This window comes from Hipposideros armiger, unplaced genomic scaffold (genome assembly GCF_001890085.2).
Source record: "Hipposideros armiger isolate ML-2016 unplaced genomic scaffold, ASM189008v1 scaffold_747, whole genome shotgun sequence".
Classification (NCBI taxonomy): Eukaryota; Metazoa; Chordata; class Mammalia; order Chiroptera; family Hipposideridae; genus Hipposideros; species Hipposideros armiger.
In genome coordinates this window covers 564,219-585,071 of record NW_017732097.1, presented here as the reverse complement: position 1 = coordinate 585,071, position 20,853 = coordinate 564,219, and the positions used below count along the sequence as shown (strand labels likewise).

The following is a 20,853-nucleotide window of genomic DNA, read 5'->3' as shown; positions in this document are numbered from 1 at the left end:
AAAAAGTTGTTTTATGATATGGATTCACCTCTCCAAAAAGATTTTTTTTTCAGTGAACAGAAAAATCACTGACCAACAACATTTTTCCTAGAGATTGAGCCCCCCACCCTGGCCACCACTGCTCCTTTCCTTTTCTTTCAGATTCTTCAGACCACAGCAGCTTGAACAGTACTTAGGCCTGTGGCATTCATTCTTTATTCTTTATTCACTGCACTTGTGTTTCCCCATTTCGTCTCGCAGGTGTCATGAGCTCTAAAAACCCTAGTACTTAAGGTGAGATAATGTGATGCCTGTGGGAGGAAAGCATTCAGGCACCCCTTTGAAAAGCTTTCATTTTGTTCCAGTACCTCTGAGAGAACCGGAGGCTGTGTGAAATGCACAGCTCTTCTCCTCTGGCTCTCTGTTCTTCCTTATTAGAGGACACGCATTGCAGGAGAGGAAGCAGGCTGTTCTGAGCTCCTCTTCACACCCTCAAGGCCCCCCGATATCAAGCCTTGTATCGCAATGGCCTCATGTATAATGTGCCAACTGGGGCCAGCAGTGGTGAGAACTTGCTGTAGCTATGTTTTAATTATACATGGCGAAGAATCCTTGTTACAGCAGAGAAGCCACTTTTCAGGTTTGCTTTCTTCTAGTGAAAGGGCATTTTATCCAATTAGAGAGAAATTATCAAAGAATAAACAGGCCAAGTACCTATCTCAATCTCACTGAATATGTGCCATGTAAGAAGGTACTAATTACACTTACCTAACCAATGGTAATAGACTGTGTCCCAGCAAAGAAATATTTTTAAAGTCTTTATTATTAAAAATATATAAATATATGCTAATTAGAGAGAACTGTGAAGACCTCATATGTAATCATACCCTGGTTATACAATTATTAACTTATAGCCAATTTTATTTCAGGTATACACAATTTCCACAATCCCAGAATATTCTGATGGAATTCAGGCATCATATTGTTGCATTCATAAATATTTTTAAGTATCACATAAGGATCTTATTAGCAGTATTGTTCAAACAAGTTACCTTTGATTAATAAACTCATCTTACTACGGAATCATTATTTTGTTGCCTTGAAACTTGAAAAGCATATGGAGTTTCCATAGTATATTGAACAAGTGAAACTTCCATGGAGAATGGGATTGTGTGAGCTTGCTCTACCCCTGTGATTAATCTATTCAGTACACAATGGCACCCAGGGTACAGGAACGCCCCTCCTTTGGTCACCTAGTAACTTTTCACTGGTCAACAAGAAGCTGAATAAACTATTATGTGGTAGGAAAGTACTTGGCTAGCTGAATTGGATCCTCTCCTAGATTTTAGGAGAAATAACGATCGCCAAGTTTGAATTTGCTAAACCTTTAGGCTTTGCTGGCAGGAAAGAAGCGTTCCACTCTTGCAGCATAAAATGGATACAGAAGACATGGGCTCAGGTAAACTAGGCCAAATACTGAAGCAGATTTGGAGACAAAACCTGATGCTCAAGCAGGCACTCCTGGGCGCCAACGGTCAAGGGGCTGGTGGGGCCACTTGGCTAGCCACGGTGGTCTTTCTGGGTCAGGAGCTCAGCGGGGCCCTTCATCAACTCCTGGAGCATACCGCAGGGGCTCTACGCTCCACCTGCCAGCAGCTCTATGGACTGCTTGACAAGGAGAATCAATGCACTTGGGCACAAGGCAAGTCTTTAATTTATTCTTTCTCTAAAAATTATTGATCAAGTAGCCACTCTAAGAGGGGTTAGAAGCATACAAAGAAGGCTACAATAGAGTCTCTGTCCACAAGAGACTAACAATATAATAGGGAAAATAAGAGGAGATAAATACACGATAATCCAAGGCACATCGAGGCCATTTGCATTAGAAACATACAAATAGAGTGTGTGAAATCTTCAGAAGCAGGTGAGATCCTATTTTTAGGGTGGGGATTGGGGAATTTTGCTAGAATAAATGTGGTATTTAAACTGAAGCTCAAGGAGTGAATTGAATATATGAGTTAGAAATTGGGAATTTTGAAAGAGCATTCTAGGCAGAGGTATACTTGGCAGGATCCAAGACTTAGAGGTAAGAAAATATAGATCTACTTTGAGGCAAAACATGCAGTTTCTCTACATTGGACTATGATATTCTATTTTTAGACTCATTTGAGTTTGAACCTATTAATTGCAAAAATTCTGGAAAGACTAGGGTGAGCTGGGATGTGAAACTGGACCCTCCCCCTCCACACACACACACTAAGAATTTCGGGTTCTTGGGAATAGGCCCAGTTATAGATGCAGAGAAGTACAGTTCCGCAGGAAGAACGTGGTATCTGATGAATATGCTCTCAGACAACAGTTAGTCTAGATAAGACAGTAGGTGACATCTTGAAATCCAATTTTAAATAATATAGTGTCACGACAAGTGGGCAGGTCACATCAATCAGGAATCCAGGGCAGGTAATGTTAAGAAATTCAGTCTAGCGGGCAGACAGAAATCTGTGCCAGGGCAGCATGACCCAGAGACCATTGGCTGTAGGTCAGAGTCAAGATTCTAGTCTCTGCAGAGAATTAAATGTGGCCCTAGGCAACACATCAAGACACATAGTTATTCATAGAAAATGATAAGGACTCAGCTGCCAGAACAGGAGTTCAAAATAAAGACAGGGCCTCAGGTACCAGACAAAAAAAGCAAGTTGTCAGAGCTCGAGCCCAAAGATAAGTCCAGACTCATGAAAAAAATTATTTAGTGACTATTCTGAAAACACTGAGCCATGGGGCCGTAAGTTTCATATTCCGGAGTTTAGAATTGAACTCTAAAGACTGGAGAGTTGCTAAGCCTGCAGGAAACCATCAAGCAACCCCAGCTGTGAGGGGAGGAGAAATGAACAAACAGGAGCATGGTAAGAAGTGGGGATGGAGTGACAAATTATATCAGATCAGATCACGGGGAGAGCTTACACCAGAGTGAAGAGACTTGACTTGGTTTGGTACTCCTTGAGTAACCACTGCAGTTTCTAATCAGAGAACCAGTATAATTAGAGCTATTCTTTGCAATACTAATTTGAAAATTGTCAGTGATCACAAGCTCAACAGGAGGAATAGTGTAAACCTAATCCAATTCTCATAGCAACAAACAAAATACTCAATATACAACCCACATCAGCAGAAATAATGTAGCTATGGTATGTGTCTACCCAAGTCTCATCTGGAGTGTTTTGCTAAATTTTAGGCAAATAATTATAAGTGGATAATTGATAAACTAGAGTATGTTCAAAGGAGAAAGAACAAGTCTCAAAATCGTACCAAGTGAGAAATGGCTGAGGGAGATGTTGACTTCAATTGAACAGCCTTATGGGGAGGTCATGACGTCTGTCTTCAAATATTCCAACAATTTTCACAAGCAAGAGAGATTAGAATTACTCTTCTATAATATATTAAAAAGCAATCTGTCCCCTATTCCTAGATGTGTTAAAAGAATGACAGTTGTACAAATGACTTCTTTTTTAAGTGGGAAATTGGTTAAAATGCCCAATAATGGTCTTTGTCGGTTTCTAAGATCATCTTGCCATACCTCATTACATGTCAGTAGAGAAAGGTAATTTGGTTTGGCTTTGTATTTATTCTTTTTATGTGTCTGTGTGTGTAGAAATCATTTCTTTCATAGACTGCCTCATGAAAATAAATGAATATTTGGGGAACACTGCTACACTTCTAAAGAACGAAGAAAAGAAGATGTGTAATTTATGCAGCAAGCATGATGAATGTACTCCACTGAGGACAATGTCTGCCATTCAAGACACCAAAGCAACAGACACTGCTGCAAGAGGGGAACAAAATGTCATAGAAACAGCAACTGTTTCTCCCACAAATGCAGAGGAAAGTCATTACACAAACCAGGTCCAGTTAAAGAAAAATAAAACACATATGAGTTTGGAACGTGTGGAAAAGGAAAACAATGTATCATTGAATGGCTCTGTAACAGGACAAGAAGCATCGCAGGACAAAATGTTCCTAGATAATGCAGAAAATGAAGATCATAAACAAGTAGAACACATGACTGTTGAGAACACAAATGGCAACAGCGAAGAGATGCATGACATAATCCAGACAACAGAAAGAGAAATGCAAGAGCCCTCAGAAAACCAAAGAGAAGAGATTACCACATCCTCAGTGACATGTGATGTTGCCAATAAATATGTGAATTGTCTTCTTCCCAGTGATTCAGAGAGGCTAAAGCCAAAAGACAACATAATAGAAAAGGAGTAAGTAAACACCATGTGAGAGATATTTATATATGCCTATTTATATGTGTGTTTCTGTAGTCAGTATGCATAGTATTTATACATGAACAAAGTTTTATATTTCCATTTCATATCTCCAAAAGATATTATAATCAGTAATTCAGTTTAAATGACTCCCACAAAAATTTATAGAGCTGCTATTACTAATATTGTTTTCTTCCTATAGCTTTAGGAAACAAACTTATTAAATGTTTCTTTAAATTAGGAAGAAATTGACTATATGAGAAAGTAGTTAAAATGTATAATTGTCCAGAACAGGGACACTTTAAAATCACTTTTTTTAATTTTTTATTTTATTTTATACTTCCTGGGATTACTTGGTAAGGTCAAATGAAAAAGTCATGTAAAGGCCAGAGCACCTTGCCACTTTGCGCATGTTTACACTCTGGTAAACGTTAGTATGCTAATTTATTTCACCCCCAACAACCCTCACTTTCTCCACCTCCCACATACTACCAACCTTCACTTCTCCCCTCTCTACCATGGTGTGGGATGCTCTTCCAGATGCACTATACCATTTCAAGACAGCACCACAAATGAGTTTATGATCGCCGGCAAGCCATTCTGCTCACTTGGACCTTAGTTATCTCATCTATGAAATGAAGAGCTTGAGCTAGTTTAGCTGTGAAGTCCCTACAGGTCTGAAAGATTTAATGAATTCTATAAGTGTCCTAGGAGTACATTCCATGCATGTAAGACCCACCCCTGTGGTTCAAAGGAATGACTGCCCCTTCAAAACAACTACTAAAATAGTCTATATGTGGCTGCCCATTTCAATTGAGGAAAACATGAACACTTCAGATCCTCACACTCAGAAATGACTCAAAGCATCAACTAATGAGTCATTGTTGAACCACTCCCTCTCACACCTCCTTTAGGTGTTTCCTAGTTACAGATTTCCTCTTCGAGGCCTCCAAACCAATTGTGCTTGGCTTGCATATTTAAGAAGACGGACTACTCATTGCAATCCCTCAGGCTAGGAGGCCATCACACCACATAAAACATGAGTGTCATAAACAAAACCTCGCTCAGAATCTGTTGTGATTCCTCCCTGAATAGCTTTTTGTAAAAAAAAAAAGAAAATAAAGCCTATTTTTTCTAGTGTAACTGTCCTAGTGTGCCCAGACTCAAAGGGAAACAAAACTAGAATAAACCCAAGTGACTATCTTAGTGGCTGAATCTTATCTTTTTGCTTAGGGTTAGGGGGAAATGAAAGCATTTGCAGGTCTCCTCACCCTACTTCATTGGTCAGTCTTTTCTCAGAGACTATTGAGATGGGTCCCAGGCAGAGAAGAAGAGTCATTCTGAAGTCATTTTTCAGAAGTCAAGTTATTCATTCTTGAAGGTTGTGTCACTGTATCCTCTACTAAAACAATGCTTCTAATTTTCTGAATTGCTATAATCACCATCATCAGAGAATACTCACACAGATCATTGGGCTGGGTAATTCTTTATTCCTTCTAAATTTATGGGTTTAGAATTGTAAATTTAAATAAATAACCATCTACATTTTTTTTTACATTTCCCTGTTAAAATGCACTATGAAATTCAAGTTACTAATACTTGAAAAATAGTTAAAATCTGATTATTCTAAAACTGAGTATTAATGCTGTATTTTACATAGAACTTATTTCTCTCTGTCATTGTCTATATTTCAATCATTTCACTGGTATTGAATGAGAAGTAGCAAGAAAAGGAGAAACTCAAGCTGGTATTGTTAATGAAGAGATCTAACAGTTATTGAGCACTCATTTTATGCAAACACATTTTATAAGAAATTTAAACATTTTACCTCATTTAACCTTCACACTATTGTGTATTAGATATTAGTTTCAGTATGTAATGGATAAAAAAAACAGGGCTTTAGAATGATTTGAGAAAGTATGATATTATATTAAGAAGTTCAGGCCTTTGTGTTAAAAGGTAGATGGATTCAATTATTGCTACTTCTCTTACCATCTGTGTAATCTTCAGCAAGTAAAATTTTTTAAACCAACATTTTCTTATCTGTAAAATGGTGATGAATTAACTGCCTGAACCCATAGTTTGAGGATCAAATGAAATAATGTATAGCCTAAAACCTGATCCATAGAAAGAACTAAAATATTAGCTATTTTAATATTAATAATTGATGTTTAAGGTGAAACAAAGAGCAAGTGACTGATTTCAAATTTGAATTCAATCCTATAAGACTGAAAAATCTTTTGCGAAGGTGATGGTATAAAAAGCAAGAGTAAAACAAATGGGCAAAACAAGTTTTTGGTCAAAATAAGCTCTTGGATTAATTCTTTGAGAATTGTAAATATTCTGTTTCTAATTACCTTGATTAGTCATAAGTTCACAGTACTTTGTACCTTTCTCAGTTTTTCTAAATGATGAAATAAACATCATCATTTAATCTAATGTGTTTAGATAATTCCAATACCAGATATATATTTACCCTCCTCAAAACTGAAGAAACTATTCAAGTATCAATACTTGGTTTATCAGCAATCTTCAGATTCATATTGTGAAGTGAACAAAACTGAGAAATGAATCAACTACTCACATTACAATAGTAATAACACTAGTAACAGTAATAATAGCTAATATATAATACCTACTATGTTCCAGGTATGTATTTTTAATTATTTACATATAACAGTTCATTTAATTCTCACTAGGTTGGTTAATTTTTATCTCCATGTTATAGTTGAGGAAACTGAGGCACAGAGAGGTTGACATATTGCCCAAGGTTACAGAGTCAGTAAGTTAGAGAACTGGGATTCACATGAAGACAATGTGACCATAGAGCTTAGGCTCTTATATACTTAGCTATAAGAGACATAAACAAAATAATTGTAAAAGCAACGTCCTTTTTTCCCCTTGCAGGTATCTTGATGTGCTGAGTGATGATACTGGCCCCCAGGTGTCTTGTTATATCACAGCACCATCACACATTCTACAATATCTAGAATGCCGAATAATTAACAGCATGAGTTCTTTCATAGTGAGTGATTATGAAGAGTTGGTCAGCAATGTCATCACTGTTGAGTGCTCAGATATGGAAAAGAGAATTCCATTTCCAGTATGCATTACAATTCCATTTACTGCACGTCACAGGGGAAATTACAGGGACATCATGGTGAAAGTGTCTGACATCAACCTTCAATCAAGTTACCTAACTCCAAGTTCACTGGAAGGAATGAGAGGAAGTTACAAGGTTGGCAAATCATTGGCTACCTCTACGCTTGCTGTTTGGCTCCTCTTCTAAATATTACTTAGCCTACCAGATTGTAGCATAGGGGATGGATGGGTTGATAATTTTATGCCAGGGCATTCACGTTTTTTTGCCTTCCACAATGATCAAAGAACAGAAATTATGGACCAAAGTTAGGGATGGAGAACTTAGGTGTAGGACCCAGCAAATGTCATATTTTCACCTGGGAAACAAATCCACTGTCATGGTTTAATTAGCTTCACACCTTAGACTAGCTTTACACTAACATTTCTATTGTGAAGAACCTAAATTTAAGAATGTTAGATTCCCCAGATGATAAAAGCCTTATTTTTATCATTTATGGGAAGAGGATATATGTTAAAAACAAATAATTATGTAATTGAGTGTGTGTGTGTGTGTGTGCGCCTGAAGACAGTTAAGTCTACAAATTGTGTTTAGCCTGCACATGGGAGACAATATATGTAGTGGTTAGGATGCACGTTGTAAAGGAAGATTGGCTGGGTTTGAAATCTGGTTCCTATACTTTCTTGCTATGGGAACTCAGGTAGATTATGTAACATTGCTATGACTCAATTTTTTCACCTGAAAAATGAATAACTAACAGATTCTACCTGATAGGGTCACAAGGATAAAAATGAGAAAATGCCATACACATAAGAAGATAAAAGAAAGCCTAAAAACACGTTAGGAGCTAATAAATTATTTTTCATGGTAGACTTTATTGTAATAAATCTGAGGCCCTCTATAGTCACATATTCCTATGTTTTGAAGAGAGAATAAACACAATTATTAAACTTAGCATAGAGTTGATGGGGACTAAGATTTAAGGTTCTTCTGTGGGCCACTGAACTTATTTTGAAATAATCAAAATATTTGTCTTTTCAACTTTATCGAAGCTGTCATTATTATGAGGAGGACAGAAAATACATATAAAAAATTTCCATGCACACAAGAAATTCTTTATAATACATCTCTTCCTTTTCTAGTTTGGGTCTTTTGAGTTACATATAAAGTTATACAGTTGAATACAAAAGCTAAGGCTGTTCTAATTATTTACTCCAAGTCGTGCAACTAATACATTTCCTATTTAGCCTGCAAGTACAACAGCCCTTGGCTGGGGCTTTTTAATCTTGGCCAGTCTGTGTGACTCTCATAAAAGCAAACACTGCTCATAGCACATGCGTTTCTCACAAAATGAGAACAAAACAAAACAAAAACAAACAAAAAAAACACAGCAACAAAGCAAGACAGAGAGAGAGAGACAACAATTATCTACTGGGAAAAGTAAAAGCATGTACTTTTCTTTTTATATTCTAATGGCAGTTATTCTTATTTGTAGCTCAAGAAAATTTAAATGCTGGATTCCTTCCAAATTTTTATGTGGTTCATACGACATTTAAGAATTCTAATTCTGGAGTCAGATAAACCACCATCAGAGCTCTGTTCATGACACTGCCCTGCTTAAAAACCCTTCTGGTTCCGCAGCATCTGCCAAATGTGCTGGAAATGAGAGGCAACCGCCATGGGTTCCCAAAAGACGCTCTTTTCTTACCTCTCACCATTTCCCTGCCAGCCAATTAAGAACATTCATCATGCCCTGAATTTCCCAGGGACGATTCACGCAGTCATATTGTGAAATCTTTTCCTTAGTCAGTTTTCAAATGACAGGTTATTTTGCATTGTGATTGTCCCTGAAATGTGTGTGTGTGTGTGTCTGCATGATTATCCACTCATGCCAGGGTGGAGTCTGGCTACTGTTCAGGAAAGCAGGAATAGATCAAATTACTTCTAAATCTTCCTTCTCATTTTAAGATTATATGAGTAGATAATTTTATTTTCATTTATGTACTCAGTTCCTTTTTTGTGTGATAAAAAAAAGCTTGGATAAGTGCCTGCATACATGCATTACAAATTTAAATGTTATTCTATAAAAAAGAAACACCAATGTGTCTCTTTGTAGTCAACCGTTCCCACTGCATGGAGGAGCGAAACAGAGAAAATGACTTTACTGAGAGACTGTGAGTTGTCAGAAGGAAGAATTTACTGACAGTACAGGTGTGACAGCATTTACATCAACTACCCGAATGGTGAAATTTCAGTCCTTGGAATTCCTAAGACAGTATTGAATCTTTTGGATAAAGGCTAATGTTTAAAGGAGTGTAGGATTCCAGAAGTCATTAGTATTTGTTAAAAACACTGAATGTGATTGCCCATTATACATACACATTTTCTTTTTGGAATTCAATTTAAATTTAAAACTAAATAGATTTGTCTCTTTTCTATCGTGTAGTTCAAAATTGAGAAACTACTAATTATCTGCTTCTACTTCATCTCATGAAAGGCACTTCCATTTGGGGTTAATGGAATCATTCTCAGTTGTGGGAGTTTCCAGAGACAGCATACAGATTTCTTTCGCAGCCACAAGTATGTACAGTACACGCTCCCGGGACAGTGTTGTATTAATGTCCTTGTCTTAATATCCTTCCCTCCACCCAGGGGACCTGTGCTGAAGTGAAAGTTTACAAGTTGGGTATCTTTTCTGTTGTGTCTTGTTTAAAGAAAGAGTCCTTCACAGTAACAAAGAAAGGCCTTACTCTTAAGCCAAGCATGGATTCTCGAATATCCTTAAGTTACCCTCCAGGAGTTTTCAGCTCACCAGTGCTTGTACAATTAAAGGTAAATATTAAAACCTCTTGAGTCCCTTATAAATTTTCTGGGCCATCGCAAATTGTCTTAAAGATGAAGAACATACAAATATTTAATATAATAATAAATAAATTCTTCTCTTATACTTTTAATGACCTAACATACAGAAGTATCAGTGATAAAGTGAAGATATGGAGCATATTGAGCCTCACTTCAAAATAAACCCCTGCTTTACCGGAAAGGTTTTCTAGCTAAGTTTTGTGTTGTTTTGTTTATGATATTTATTAACAAAAATATATGTTGAGTATCAATGATAGAATTGATGCCAGGCATTGGACATTCGTATGATTCAAGATTCCCACCTGAGTGGATGGCAAAAAGAGGTTAATATATTAAAATATTTATAATTTTGAGTATTTGGTTATATTTGAGTATAGAATAGCCCTTTTGGGGAAGGACTGGTTTTAAAAGAATTTAATATATACAGACACTATTTGCAAGGTATATAATGATGTATCAATCTACATTTTAGAATATATTATTTCTTCAATGTTCCCCGTCCTTCTAGCCTCAACTCTCCCCCATGCTCTCGTATTTCTCCTAGCTGTTACTTTAAGTGGTAAGCAAATAAGGAAAGTTGGGAAGAAAATATATTATGAATAATGAAATTTTATAAATATTTTTCATAAACTTTGAAATTTTGGAATAATGTTAGCTTTTTTTAATTATTAATCATTCTTTTGTGAGAAGAAACACTTAAGTAAATATAGTCTTGTTTTTCCAGTTTCTAAAGATCACTTGATGTAACAATAGTTCTAATTAGAAATTATGTAAAACGTCTATTTTGTTTTCTAGGTCATTTTGTTGCCTATAATTAAGAGTGTTTCTCAGTTATTTATAACAAAGGATAGGGAACCTAGATTTTAGAAGGACTTTGTAAAAAGGTACCAAATGCTGTGCTCTTTTATAAATTAATGCAGTGTTGATTCCAGCCAACAATGTGTAGGGAAATGTATTAAAACTATGTTCTATCAAATTTTCAGTAAATTTGTGGAGAAATGTGCTGATACTTGGCATCTTTCGTTATTCAAGTAAAGGAATATGTATCTTTTTCCTTTGTTTAGATCCAACCTGTTGACCCATCACTGGTGGCATATTTAAAAACACAGCAAGATACTTCCTACCCAGTACTGTCCACCAGCCCTCTGGTTCATATTCAGCACCCATCAACACATCCTTTCCAGAAGCCAGTCACGGTTTTCCTACCTTGTTCTCTGCACCCAGATAAAAATAATATGGGATCTGAGACAGATCATAAAAGAACAGCTAGTGCCACAACAAACAGGATTGTACCTTTATACCTCAACCGGTGAGTCAGACCCTAATATCTCTAAATGAATTGATGGTATACAAAGATACTTAAATGATTAAAAAATGTAATCAGATGTCTTGTACTTAAATATAAGTATTAAAGTATTATGAAATGTTTTTAACGTGAAAATAAAATGTTGCAGATCCACAAAAGGTAATGATTTTTGCTGTGATGGGCCCGAAAGTATGCTATGCCACACAACCAATACAAAAGAAGTAAAATTAATCCTTGCTTTCAAAGAATTTATGGTATGATTAATTACAAAGATGTGATATTGTAATTTTAATTTCTATATTTAAGAGTGTTCTGGTATTGTAGGAATACGATTAACCTTACCTTTTCCAAAACAAATTAAATTTGAGTCTATATTTTTCATATAGGTGGATTCCTCCCTCTTCTAATGTTTATAATTAAACAAAATCCCCACCAATACAAATAATACAATATATATATATATATATATTTGTATTATGTATATATATATATATAGTATATAGACTCAAATTTAATGTATATATATTTGTGTGTGTGTGTATATATATATATATATATATATATATATATATATATATATATGTGTGTGTGTGTGTATATATATATATATATATATATATATATATATATATATATATATATTCCCAAGTGGCAACTTAGTTAACCCATGTACCTGTATATTGTGGTAAAGTAAGATTTCAAACCAGAAATATCCTGAAGTTTCCAATTTAAAATGTAATTCAATATATAGAAAATGTATTACAGAAAGGTACACTTGAAACCTATATAATTTTACTAACCAATATCACCCCAATAAATTTAATAAAAATTTAAAAATAAAATGTATCAGTCTAATAAATTGACATTATCTTTTAAATATCTTCTAAAACACACACACACACACACACACACACACACACACACACACACACACACACACCAGAGGTGCCAAAAAAAGTATACAAGTAGACACTTTGGTCAACGTTGCTCAAGCAGTAGTTCGCCGTAATCAGAAGTGTCTGGACTCTGATGGTAACCACTTTGAGCACCTCTTGTAATTGCAGAAGTCAAACGTGTCTTGTATTCATCTTTCGTTATTGGTATATATTGAGTATTCCAATTTTAACACAGTTTTCCTTTCTTAAAATGTGTATACTTTTTTTGGCATCCTCTGTATATATTTTAATTACAAGAACTTAACCCTAAAAATTGATTCTGACTAGTAGCTTGTTGTTAGGATCTACTGTCTGTCAGGTGGCTAGCAAACAATTAATAAAAGTAATTTGTGACTGATATGTACTTTACATCATTAAACAAAGCAGCTCCATTTGCCAGAAAAATAATAGAAGTAACAATTTGTCTGCCCCTATTACTTGACCCCATAGTCTATATATATATCGATGAGAATATAAATTTATCTCTGTAATACACAGATAACATTTTTGGAAGTGATCCTATCAGTTTTCCTTTGACCCTCCTTTGTTAAATTTCCATGACTCTCATAAACAACAGAGCAGAAAGTAGAAACTGCAGGCAGCATACAGCATTGTCAAAAATGAAATTCCTGCAAGCATAAGAATAAAGGTAGAGGCAATAAAGAGTCCTAATAGAAATGAATGCACATTCTCATACATTCAGTTGGTTCACAGCACTGGAAAATCAGTTAGTGCAGGTCGGAGAAGATTACATCTCAGTCCAGAGGAGTTATACTCAGTAGAGATGAATGAACACTAACAATCGGTTTAGAAATTATTCACATGGATCCGTCCTCCAAATCTGAGAAATTCAAATGGCTGCCAAACTAAAAGTGGATAAACAAGTATTCATTAAAGGATAAGAAAAAAACAAAATCCTATTTGGTGTCTTAAGGAAAAAAAACACAAAAAACTATCAATACTAAGATTTTAAAAGAAGAACAAATGCAAACTATAGAGATAAAGAAAGAAAGCAAATAAAGAGAGCATGATCCTGACATTTCACAGTAATCTGAATTATAGTTACCTGGAAAATATTATAGAAATCTATTTTTTAAGCGTAGTAGTATCAAGTAAGCAAAATTTCCAGAAACAGAAAGCCATCATGATAGAGTAGGAAAAGATGAAAGGACAACAGGCTGAGATACAAAGATAATGAGCTGTGATGAAAAGAAACCAAAGTATGATAAGAAATCATTTGAAGTGATATCACCTAATAATTATAAATATCATCAAAGGAGAAACCAAAACAACTACAAAAGGATTAATCAAAGGCACAGTTGAACTTAATTTTCTGATGTTGATTAAAACCTTGAGTTAGAAAGTGCTAAATGATTACTAGACAAAATGTATGAAGAAACATATTTAGACATAACATAGAAAATTGAAATGTACGTTTAAATAAAACATAATTCTACAAGCATCCATTTAGGGGAAACAGATTAAGTAAAAAGGACTAAAATCAGTCTAGCCTCAGTCTCATTCTTTGCAGCACTAAATATCAGGGGTGAAAAAATGTACTAATATCTTCAGAGTTTTGAAGGGCAGGTGTTGTAGAATTATGGTTATTACCAACAAAGGGGATTTAAAAAAAATCTTTAGCACAAGTGCTCAAAAATGGACTACTTACATGTTCTTAACAAAATAAATAAATAGATAAAGTTAATGAGCTGAACTGATAAAGTAAAATTTAAGAGATTTTTTAAAAATCTGGTATTGAGCAAAAATAATATTAAAGCAAAAAGGAAAAGTTCATATGGCAAAGAGATAACAGAAAGAAAAGAAAACAGCATGGTGACATTAAAAAAAACAGATGATATAAAGATGATACAAATCATCAATTATATTAAATATAAGTGGGTTAAACATAATTTATACTCTTGTCCACCTTAATCTTAATCTTCAATTGTTTTAAATATTTTATATGCTGTACTTGGGATAATTTCTTTAGATTTATCATGTATGTTACCAATTTTCTCATCAGTTGTTTGAACTGTTCATTTCAATCATAATTCTCATTTCTAAAAGGCTATTACTATATTTTAGAAATCTTTCTTTTCCAAGTTCCTTTGTTTTTTCATTATGCTGTCAGTGTCTTCCTTTATTCCTTTAATCATTGCAAACACTCACTTTATGGTCTCATGCACATTTTTCTATCACATATGAGCATGATGTTTACAATCATACCTACCGTATTAGTGTGGTGTAATCTAGTACATTGTTTATCATGCTAATTCTGTTCTATGAATTTTTACCCTTAGAAATTTATTTCTAAGTACTGATTATAATTTTTGCTCAGATCAATTTCTCTTCTCCTCTTCCCTCTAACCTAGAACAAATTTTGTGTGCTTCTTTCTTGCTTTTTTGAGCCCATGTTCAAAGAAAGTTTGATTGTTTCTGTGGTTTCTCATTTTGTGGACAATGCTGCCCTTTTGGGATTCCAGTTTTATGATTGTATCTAATATGCCTGAATACATGTTCAGCTCCAGCCCCCACATACCTGGTGCGTTGCATGGTTGGTGGGGCAGGGGAGGATGACCAAGAGTGGGAATATTCATACCGGTAGAATCAGTACCTCTTGTTCCCTAGGAAGAGAAGAGCTGTCTAGCTTTTTGAGATAGTTTTTTCTTTCCCAGATCTAGAGGATTTCCCCCCCCCCAGCTTTTGAGTTCCTCTAGTGTGCGTGTGTGTTTGTGTGCGTGTGTGTGTGACATTTTGTCCCGCATTCCTATGTGGTGAGAAGATGGTAATTTGTCACCACTTCAATGCGCCAAAAAGTTACAATTTCTTTTTTCTTCTCCATTTCTTTGCCTTAGTACATGATCGCTCTGCTAGGAAATTATATTTTTGTATCATGTTTAGCTGGAGAACTCTCATTCATTCTGTAAGTGGCAGCTCAACTCTTTTCCTTATCTATCAAGCCAGTCAAAGATCTCCTGGAGGAATTGATAGCTCCTCTCTCTGTGTCAGCCCCATTCTTTGTTCATACCCTATATCATCCTGTAATATTAAGCTCTTTTTTCCATTTATCATCACTCAGCACAACATAACAGATGTTCAAAAAATGTTAGATGGATTAAAGAAATTAATGAGTAAATTTGTGGAAATGTAAATTATATTACTAATTCCTCTATATTTTTTGACAATGCTAAATTGATATGTTATAATATACTCTGTTATCATTAGTACTAGATATGGTAGATGCATTTTCTCCACCTAGTGGAGCATAAAACAATCAAATGAGAATATATATCACTGCTTATTTTATATTCTTTCATCAAAGGGTGAAAGCCAGTTGAACATTTTCTATGGAGATAGAAACACGATGAAGCAATCCATGCCTCATAAAATTAAAAAAAAAAGAAGATAAAAATTAATTGTGGTCCAAACCTAGTCTGAACATGAAAATAAAAGGTCTTTAATGTGTTACATTCCTGCATGTCTGAATGATTTCTGAAGAAAAGATGAAAGTCATTTAATTATGAACCAGGAAAGATTTCTTTACAGTAATGAAAGGTGAAATTTATTAAATAGGAACATTCCATGTTATACAAGAAATATTTATAGTTAAATGGAGACAGTTCATCATGAAAAAAATGGCCATTTCTACATAATGCTATTGGTTTTAAGAGCATCTTATTCTAATGTGAGTCATACACAAGAATATTTGTAAAATATATGTGTTATATCACAAAATGATAAAATGTACAAACTGGTAAAGCTAACACATAACTTAAGAAATTGGATATTATTACTACAATTGCATCTCCTTACTAGCCCCGCCCCTTGACTATCCCCAACCTCCCTACCATAATCGCTTCTCATCTGTATGAAAGTTAACCACTGTTTGGAAATCTTGAATCATTCTTCTGCTTATATTTATTTTAATTTTATCACATATATTTTCATTCTTTCCTATACAATATCTTGTTTGGCTTTGTGCTTGACAAAGGTCAAAATGGTATTCTACTGTGTATAGTCTTATGGTCTTGCCTTTTCATTTATAGTTGTGTAGTTCACTTTCATTTCTATATCATATTCTATTGAATAACTGCATATTTTATTTATCCACTTTACTATTGATGGACATTGGGTTGTTTCCATTTTCCCCCCCTATTCAAATAGTACTGTTATATCTAACTACTATGCTGTGCACCTAATATCAAATATTGAATGCCAACTCTCACTGAAAAAAAAATAATAAAAATATACTATTATGACTATCCTTGACTCAAAGTACATTTGTGCAAATGCTTCTTTAGAGTCATGCTTAGCAATCTAATTGTTGAGCCACAGGATATGCACATATGCAATTTTATAAGTTTTACAAAGTAAAACTAAATTACAATCTCTTACTATTGTTCCTCATCTTCTCCAGCCTTGCATATTGTCAGATATTGAAAATTTGAAAATCTAATAGGTGCAAAATGCATCTCATGGGGTTTTAATCTGCAATGTTCTGATTACATTTCATAATGTTTTGTTAGATATGTTTTCTTATGTGTGCAATATCTGTTAATTTCTTGACTCATTTTGAATTTTTTGCATTGATCTGTAGGATTTCTTATCACATTCTCAATGTTAATCTTTTGTCAGCCTTTGGACTGTATTTTCATATTGCTGTGTCAAATTTATCATATTTTACTTTTATGATTACTGCTTTTTGTCCTGGTCCTAAAATACTACTACCTCCTGAAATTATAAAAAAAACTATTTTTTAATTATTTTATACTTTTAAAGGTTTAAATATTTTGTAAGTCTTCAACCCATTTAAAATTGACTTTTACAGACAGTATGATACTGGAATTTATTTTATTTTTTCTCATGTGGATAACATATTCTCTCATCACTACTTATTAAATGGTTCTTTCTTTCCCCACCAGTTTGTAATGCCTCCTCTGTCATGTAACAAATTGCCTTTTTCTGGGCTGTTCCATTGGGCTGTCTTTTTATCTACTTTTGAGCCAATCTAATACTCTCTTAATAATTATAGCACTACAATAAGTTGATATCTTGTTGGTAAGTCATATCACATTCATAATATTAATTTTTTCCAATCATGAATATGGAATATTTTTCCATTTGTCTGTGTATCCTTTTTCTTGAAATAGAATTTTGCTGAGTGTTTTAGTTTTCTATTCCTGCATATCTAACTACTCTAAACAACCATTTTATTATTTCTCATGATTCTGTGGGTTGTTTGGGGTCTCAATTAGGTGGTTCTTTTTTTTTTTGACACAATGGACTTTATTATTCACAGAACATCAACAAAACAAGCTTTATCTTCACATGGTTATGCTTGTCTCTAAGTCCCATGGGGGCAATGTCACGGCTGAGGAACCCAAGCTTAGGGAACCTGAATCTTTTATAATGGGCAGCAAACAGACCTACCTGAACTTTGACCTGGAGGGAAACATTATATCTATTATACTGGATAGTAAACAAGCTTGCCTTCTGCCCTGGGAGGAGATAATCACCTGTTTCTTCTAAGGATGTTAGGTATTCAAATATCCTTGAAGATGTAATCTATTGCAGAGGCCTGTTGTATCAAAATGTGAGACACCCATGGAGAATTGTCTCTTAATGTGTATATCTTCTTTAGATAAGTGTCTTTGAAGTCTTTTTCCCATTTTTTAATTGGGTAGCTTTTCTTATTGTTGACTTTTGAGTGTTTTTTTTTTATATTCTAGCACAAGTCCTTTATCAAAATATGTTTTCTCCTAGTCTATAGTTTATATTTTCATTCAAAAAATTTTTAGTTTTCAACTAAGTTCATATTCAATATTATATTAGTTTAAAGTGTACAGCATAGTGACTGGACACTGATATAACTCATGAAGTGATCCCCCTTATAAGCCTAGTACCCACCTGGCACCATACAGAGTTATTACAATATTATTGACTATATTTTCTATGCTCTACTTTGTATCCCCATGACTATTTTGTAACTGCCAATTTGTACTTCTTAATCCCTTAACTTTTTTCACCCAGCCCTCCAACCCCTTTCTGTCAACTGGATGGTTCTTTTGTTCATCTTGCTTGAGGTCTGTTATGTATTTTGATAAGATGGTGTCTGAGGCTGGGAAGTCCAAGATGTCTTTATCCACATGTCTAGAGCCTTGGCAGTAATGGCTGGAAGCCTGGGCTCAGCTGGTATGCAGAAATGTTTGGGCCTCATTCTGCCTCCATGTAGTCCAAAGGCCTCTTTCTTTCCATCTCACTTCTTCATATGGCCTTTTTCTGTCATGTAGTCTTTCCAGGAGGATAGCTCAGGACTATGATCAGGACTTCCAAAAGTACAAAAGCAGGTGCTGCCAGGTTTTGTTAATTCTTAAGTCTGGAGTTATCAGATCATTACTTCTGTACCATCCTATTGGTTAAAGCCAGTCACAGAGGGGACTCTGGTTCATTGTTAGAGAGTGCTACCCAAGGGCATTAATACTGAGAGGTATGTTTAGCATCTTTGAAGACCAGCTAAGACATACGATTCTAGATTTACATTGATATTTTTCCCCTTCATTTCTTTGGGGATATTATGCCACTGTTCATGGGTTTTATTATCAGTGTTGTGAAGATTGAAGTGAATTTGATTTTCATAACTTTGTAGGTGATCTACTTTATCTTGTGGGCTGCTCTTTTTTTTTAAAAGATTTTATTGGGGAATTGGGGGAGGGGAACAGACAAGTTGCTGTCCTTTTGTTCTTCAGTCTAGTTGTGGAGGGCGTCGCTTCACTGGCCCAAGTTGTTATTATCATTGAGCTCTTCCTGGGTGAGGCAGATCGGTCGCCGGCCACCCGACGGCCTCTCACAGTGGCTCTTGGCAGCTCACGCCAGCTGCCAGTCGCTCACGGTTCTTGTTGGCTGCTTTAAGATCTTCTTTTGATATTTGATATTCTGCATTTTTCTATGATGTATCTAGCTGTGAATTTAAAAATCTTTTTCTGAATGCAATACTGAACTTCCTGAATAGTAAATGTCTATCTTTCCCCATTTCTTAAAAACCCTTATATGTTTTCTAATAAAATATTGCCACTCTTCCATTTCATACACTCTATCCTTCTGGATTTCCAATTAGATACATATTAGACCATCTCTTTCTAAATTTCATATTTTTTTCTTCTCTTTTATATTTTCCATCTCCCTGTCTATGTGCTATATTCTGTATAATTTCTCCACATTCCAGTTCAAATACCACAAATATGGTATACTTTTAATATCTACTTTTAATCTATCACTTAGTTATTGTTTCCAGCAATTATATTTTTATATATTTAGCTCTTAATCAAATCTCTCCACTCATTCTTGATGGTCACTTGATACTTGCTTATTTTTATGATACTGTGCTTTATCTTATTAAATTTCTCATATATACCGGGGGTGCCAAAAAAAAATGTGTACAAGTGGCCACTTTGGCCAACGCTGCTCAACCAGTAGTTCACCATATTCAGAAGTGTCTGGACGCTGATGGTAACCATGTTGAGCACCTCTTGTAATTGCAGAAGTCAAATGTGACTTGTATTCATCCTTTGTTATCAGTATGTATTGAGTATTACAATTTTAATACAGTTTTCCTTTCTTAAAATGTGTATAAATTTTTTGGGCACCCTCTGTAGTTGTTTTCATCCTGTATCTACTAATTCTGATACCTGTAGCCTTCGAGGATATTGTCTGTTTCTTCTGCTGACTGTCATTCATGGTATTTACCTTCTTATGTGTTTGGGGACTTTTGTTTATGAGCATGTATGTATGAGAATGCTGCAGGAATAAATGGAGCTAGTTTTCTCCAGGTGGCATTTGTTTCTGTCTCTGCTGAGAACTAGGTGCTACTACTTACTTGGGATTACGTTAGCCTCCTTGAGAATCTTGGCTAAGGCCTCAAGTTCACCTTTTATGGATAGCAGCCCAAGGATTGCAGTGCCTTGCTCTGCTCACTTGATTTATCACTTACAGATTTCTTCTCCCATATCTAAATTATTGGAAAGGAATTCATCTGCCTAGTAAGCCCATCATCCCTGTCTGGCCACCCCCTCATTTTGACCCTGGCTTCACACATATTTGGAGAGGAATTTGGAACACTTCTTTAATATTCCTTCTGTTTATGCAAGCCAAGAAATGTATTAGAAAGTGGGTTTATCAGGATCTAGTTGTTTAGCATTAGGGAGGAAGAGGCAATAAATTACTTATTCTCAATTTTGTATTTATAATCCTGGGTTTTGTATATTAAATTCATAATATATTAGAGATTCAATGTATGAAGAAAGGGTTGTTTTATTTATTAGTTTCAACTTTATTGAGATATAATTGATAAATAAATTGTAAGATATTTAAAGCATACATCATGGTGATTTTATATATACGTATATA

The 20,853-nt window shown here is 34.8% G+C and overlaps 1 protein-coding gene across 1 annotated transcript in view; it reads left to right on the top strand.

The window, feature by feature from the left end:
• The first annotated feature begins 1,291 nt into the window (after positions 1–1,291).
• The window catches only part of DTHD1 (death domain containing 1), a 58,972-nt gene continuing 39,410 nt past the window's right edge, over positions 1,292–20,853 (top strand). The window contains exons 1-5 of the mRNA XM_019628085.1: positions 1,292–1,681; positions 3,629–4,244; positions 7,155–7,485; positions 10,000–10,179; positions 11,274–11,518. Of these exons, the coding sequence (XP_019483630.1) occupies positions 1,414–1,681; positions 3,629–4,244; positions 7,155–7,485; positions 10,000–10,179; positions 11,274–11,518 (1,640 nt within the window). The 5' untranslated portion in view covers positions 1,292–1,413. The remainder of the gene's footprint in view (positions 1,682–3,628; positions 4,245–7,154; positions 7,486–9,999; positions 10,180–11,273; positions 11,519–20,853) is intronic.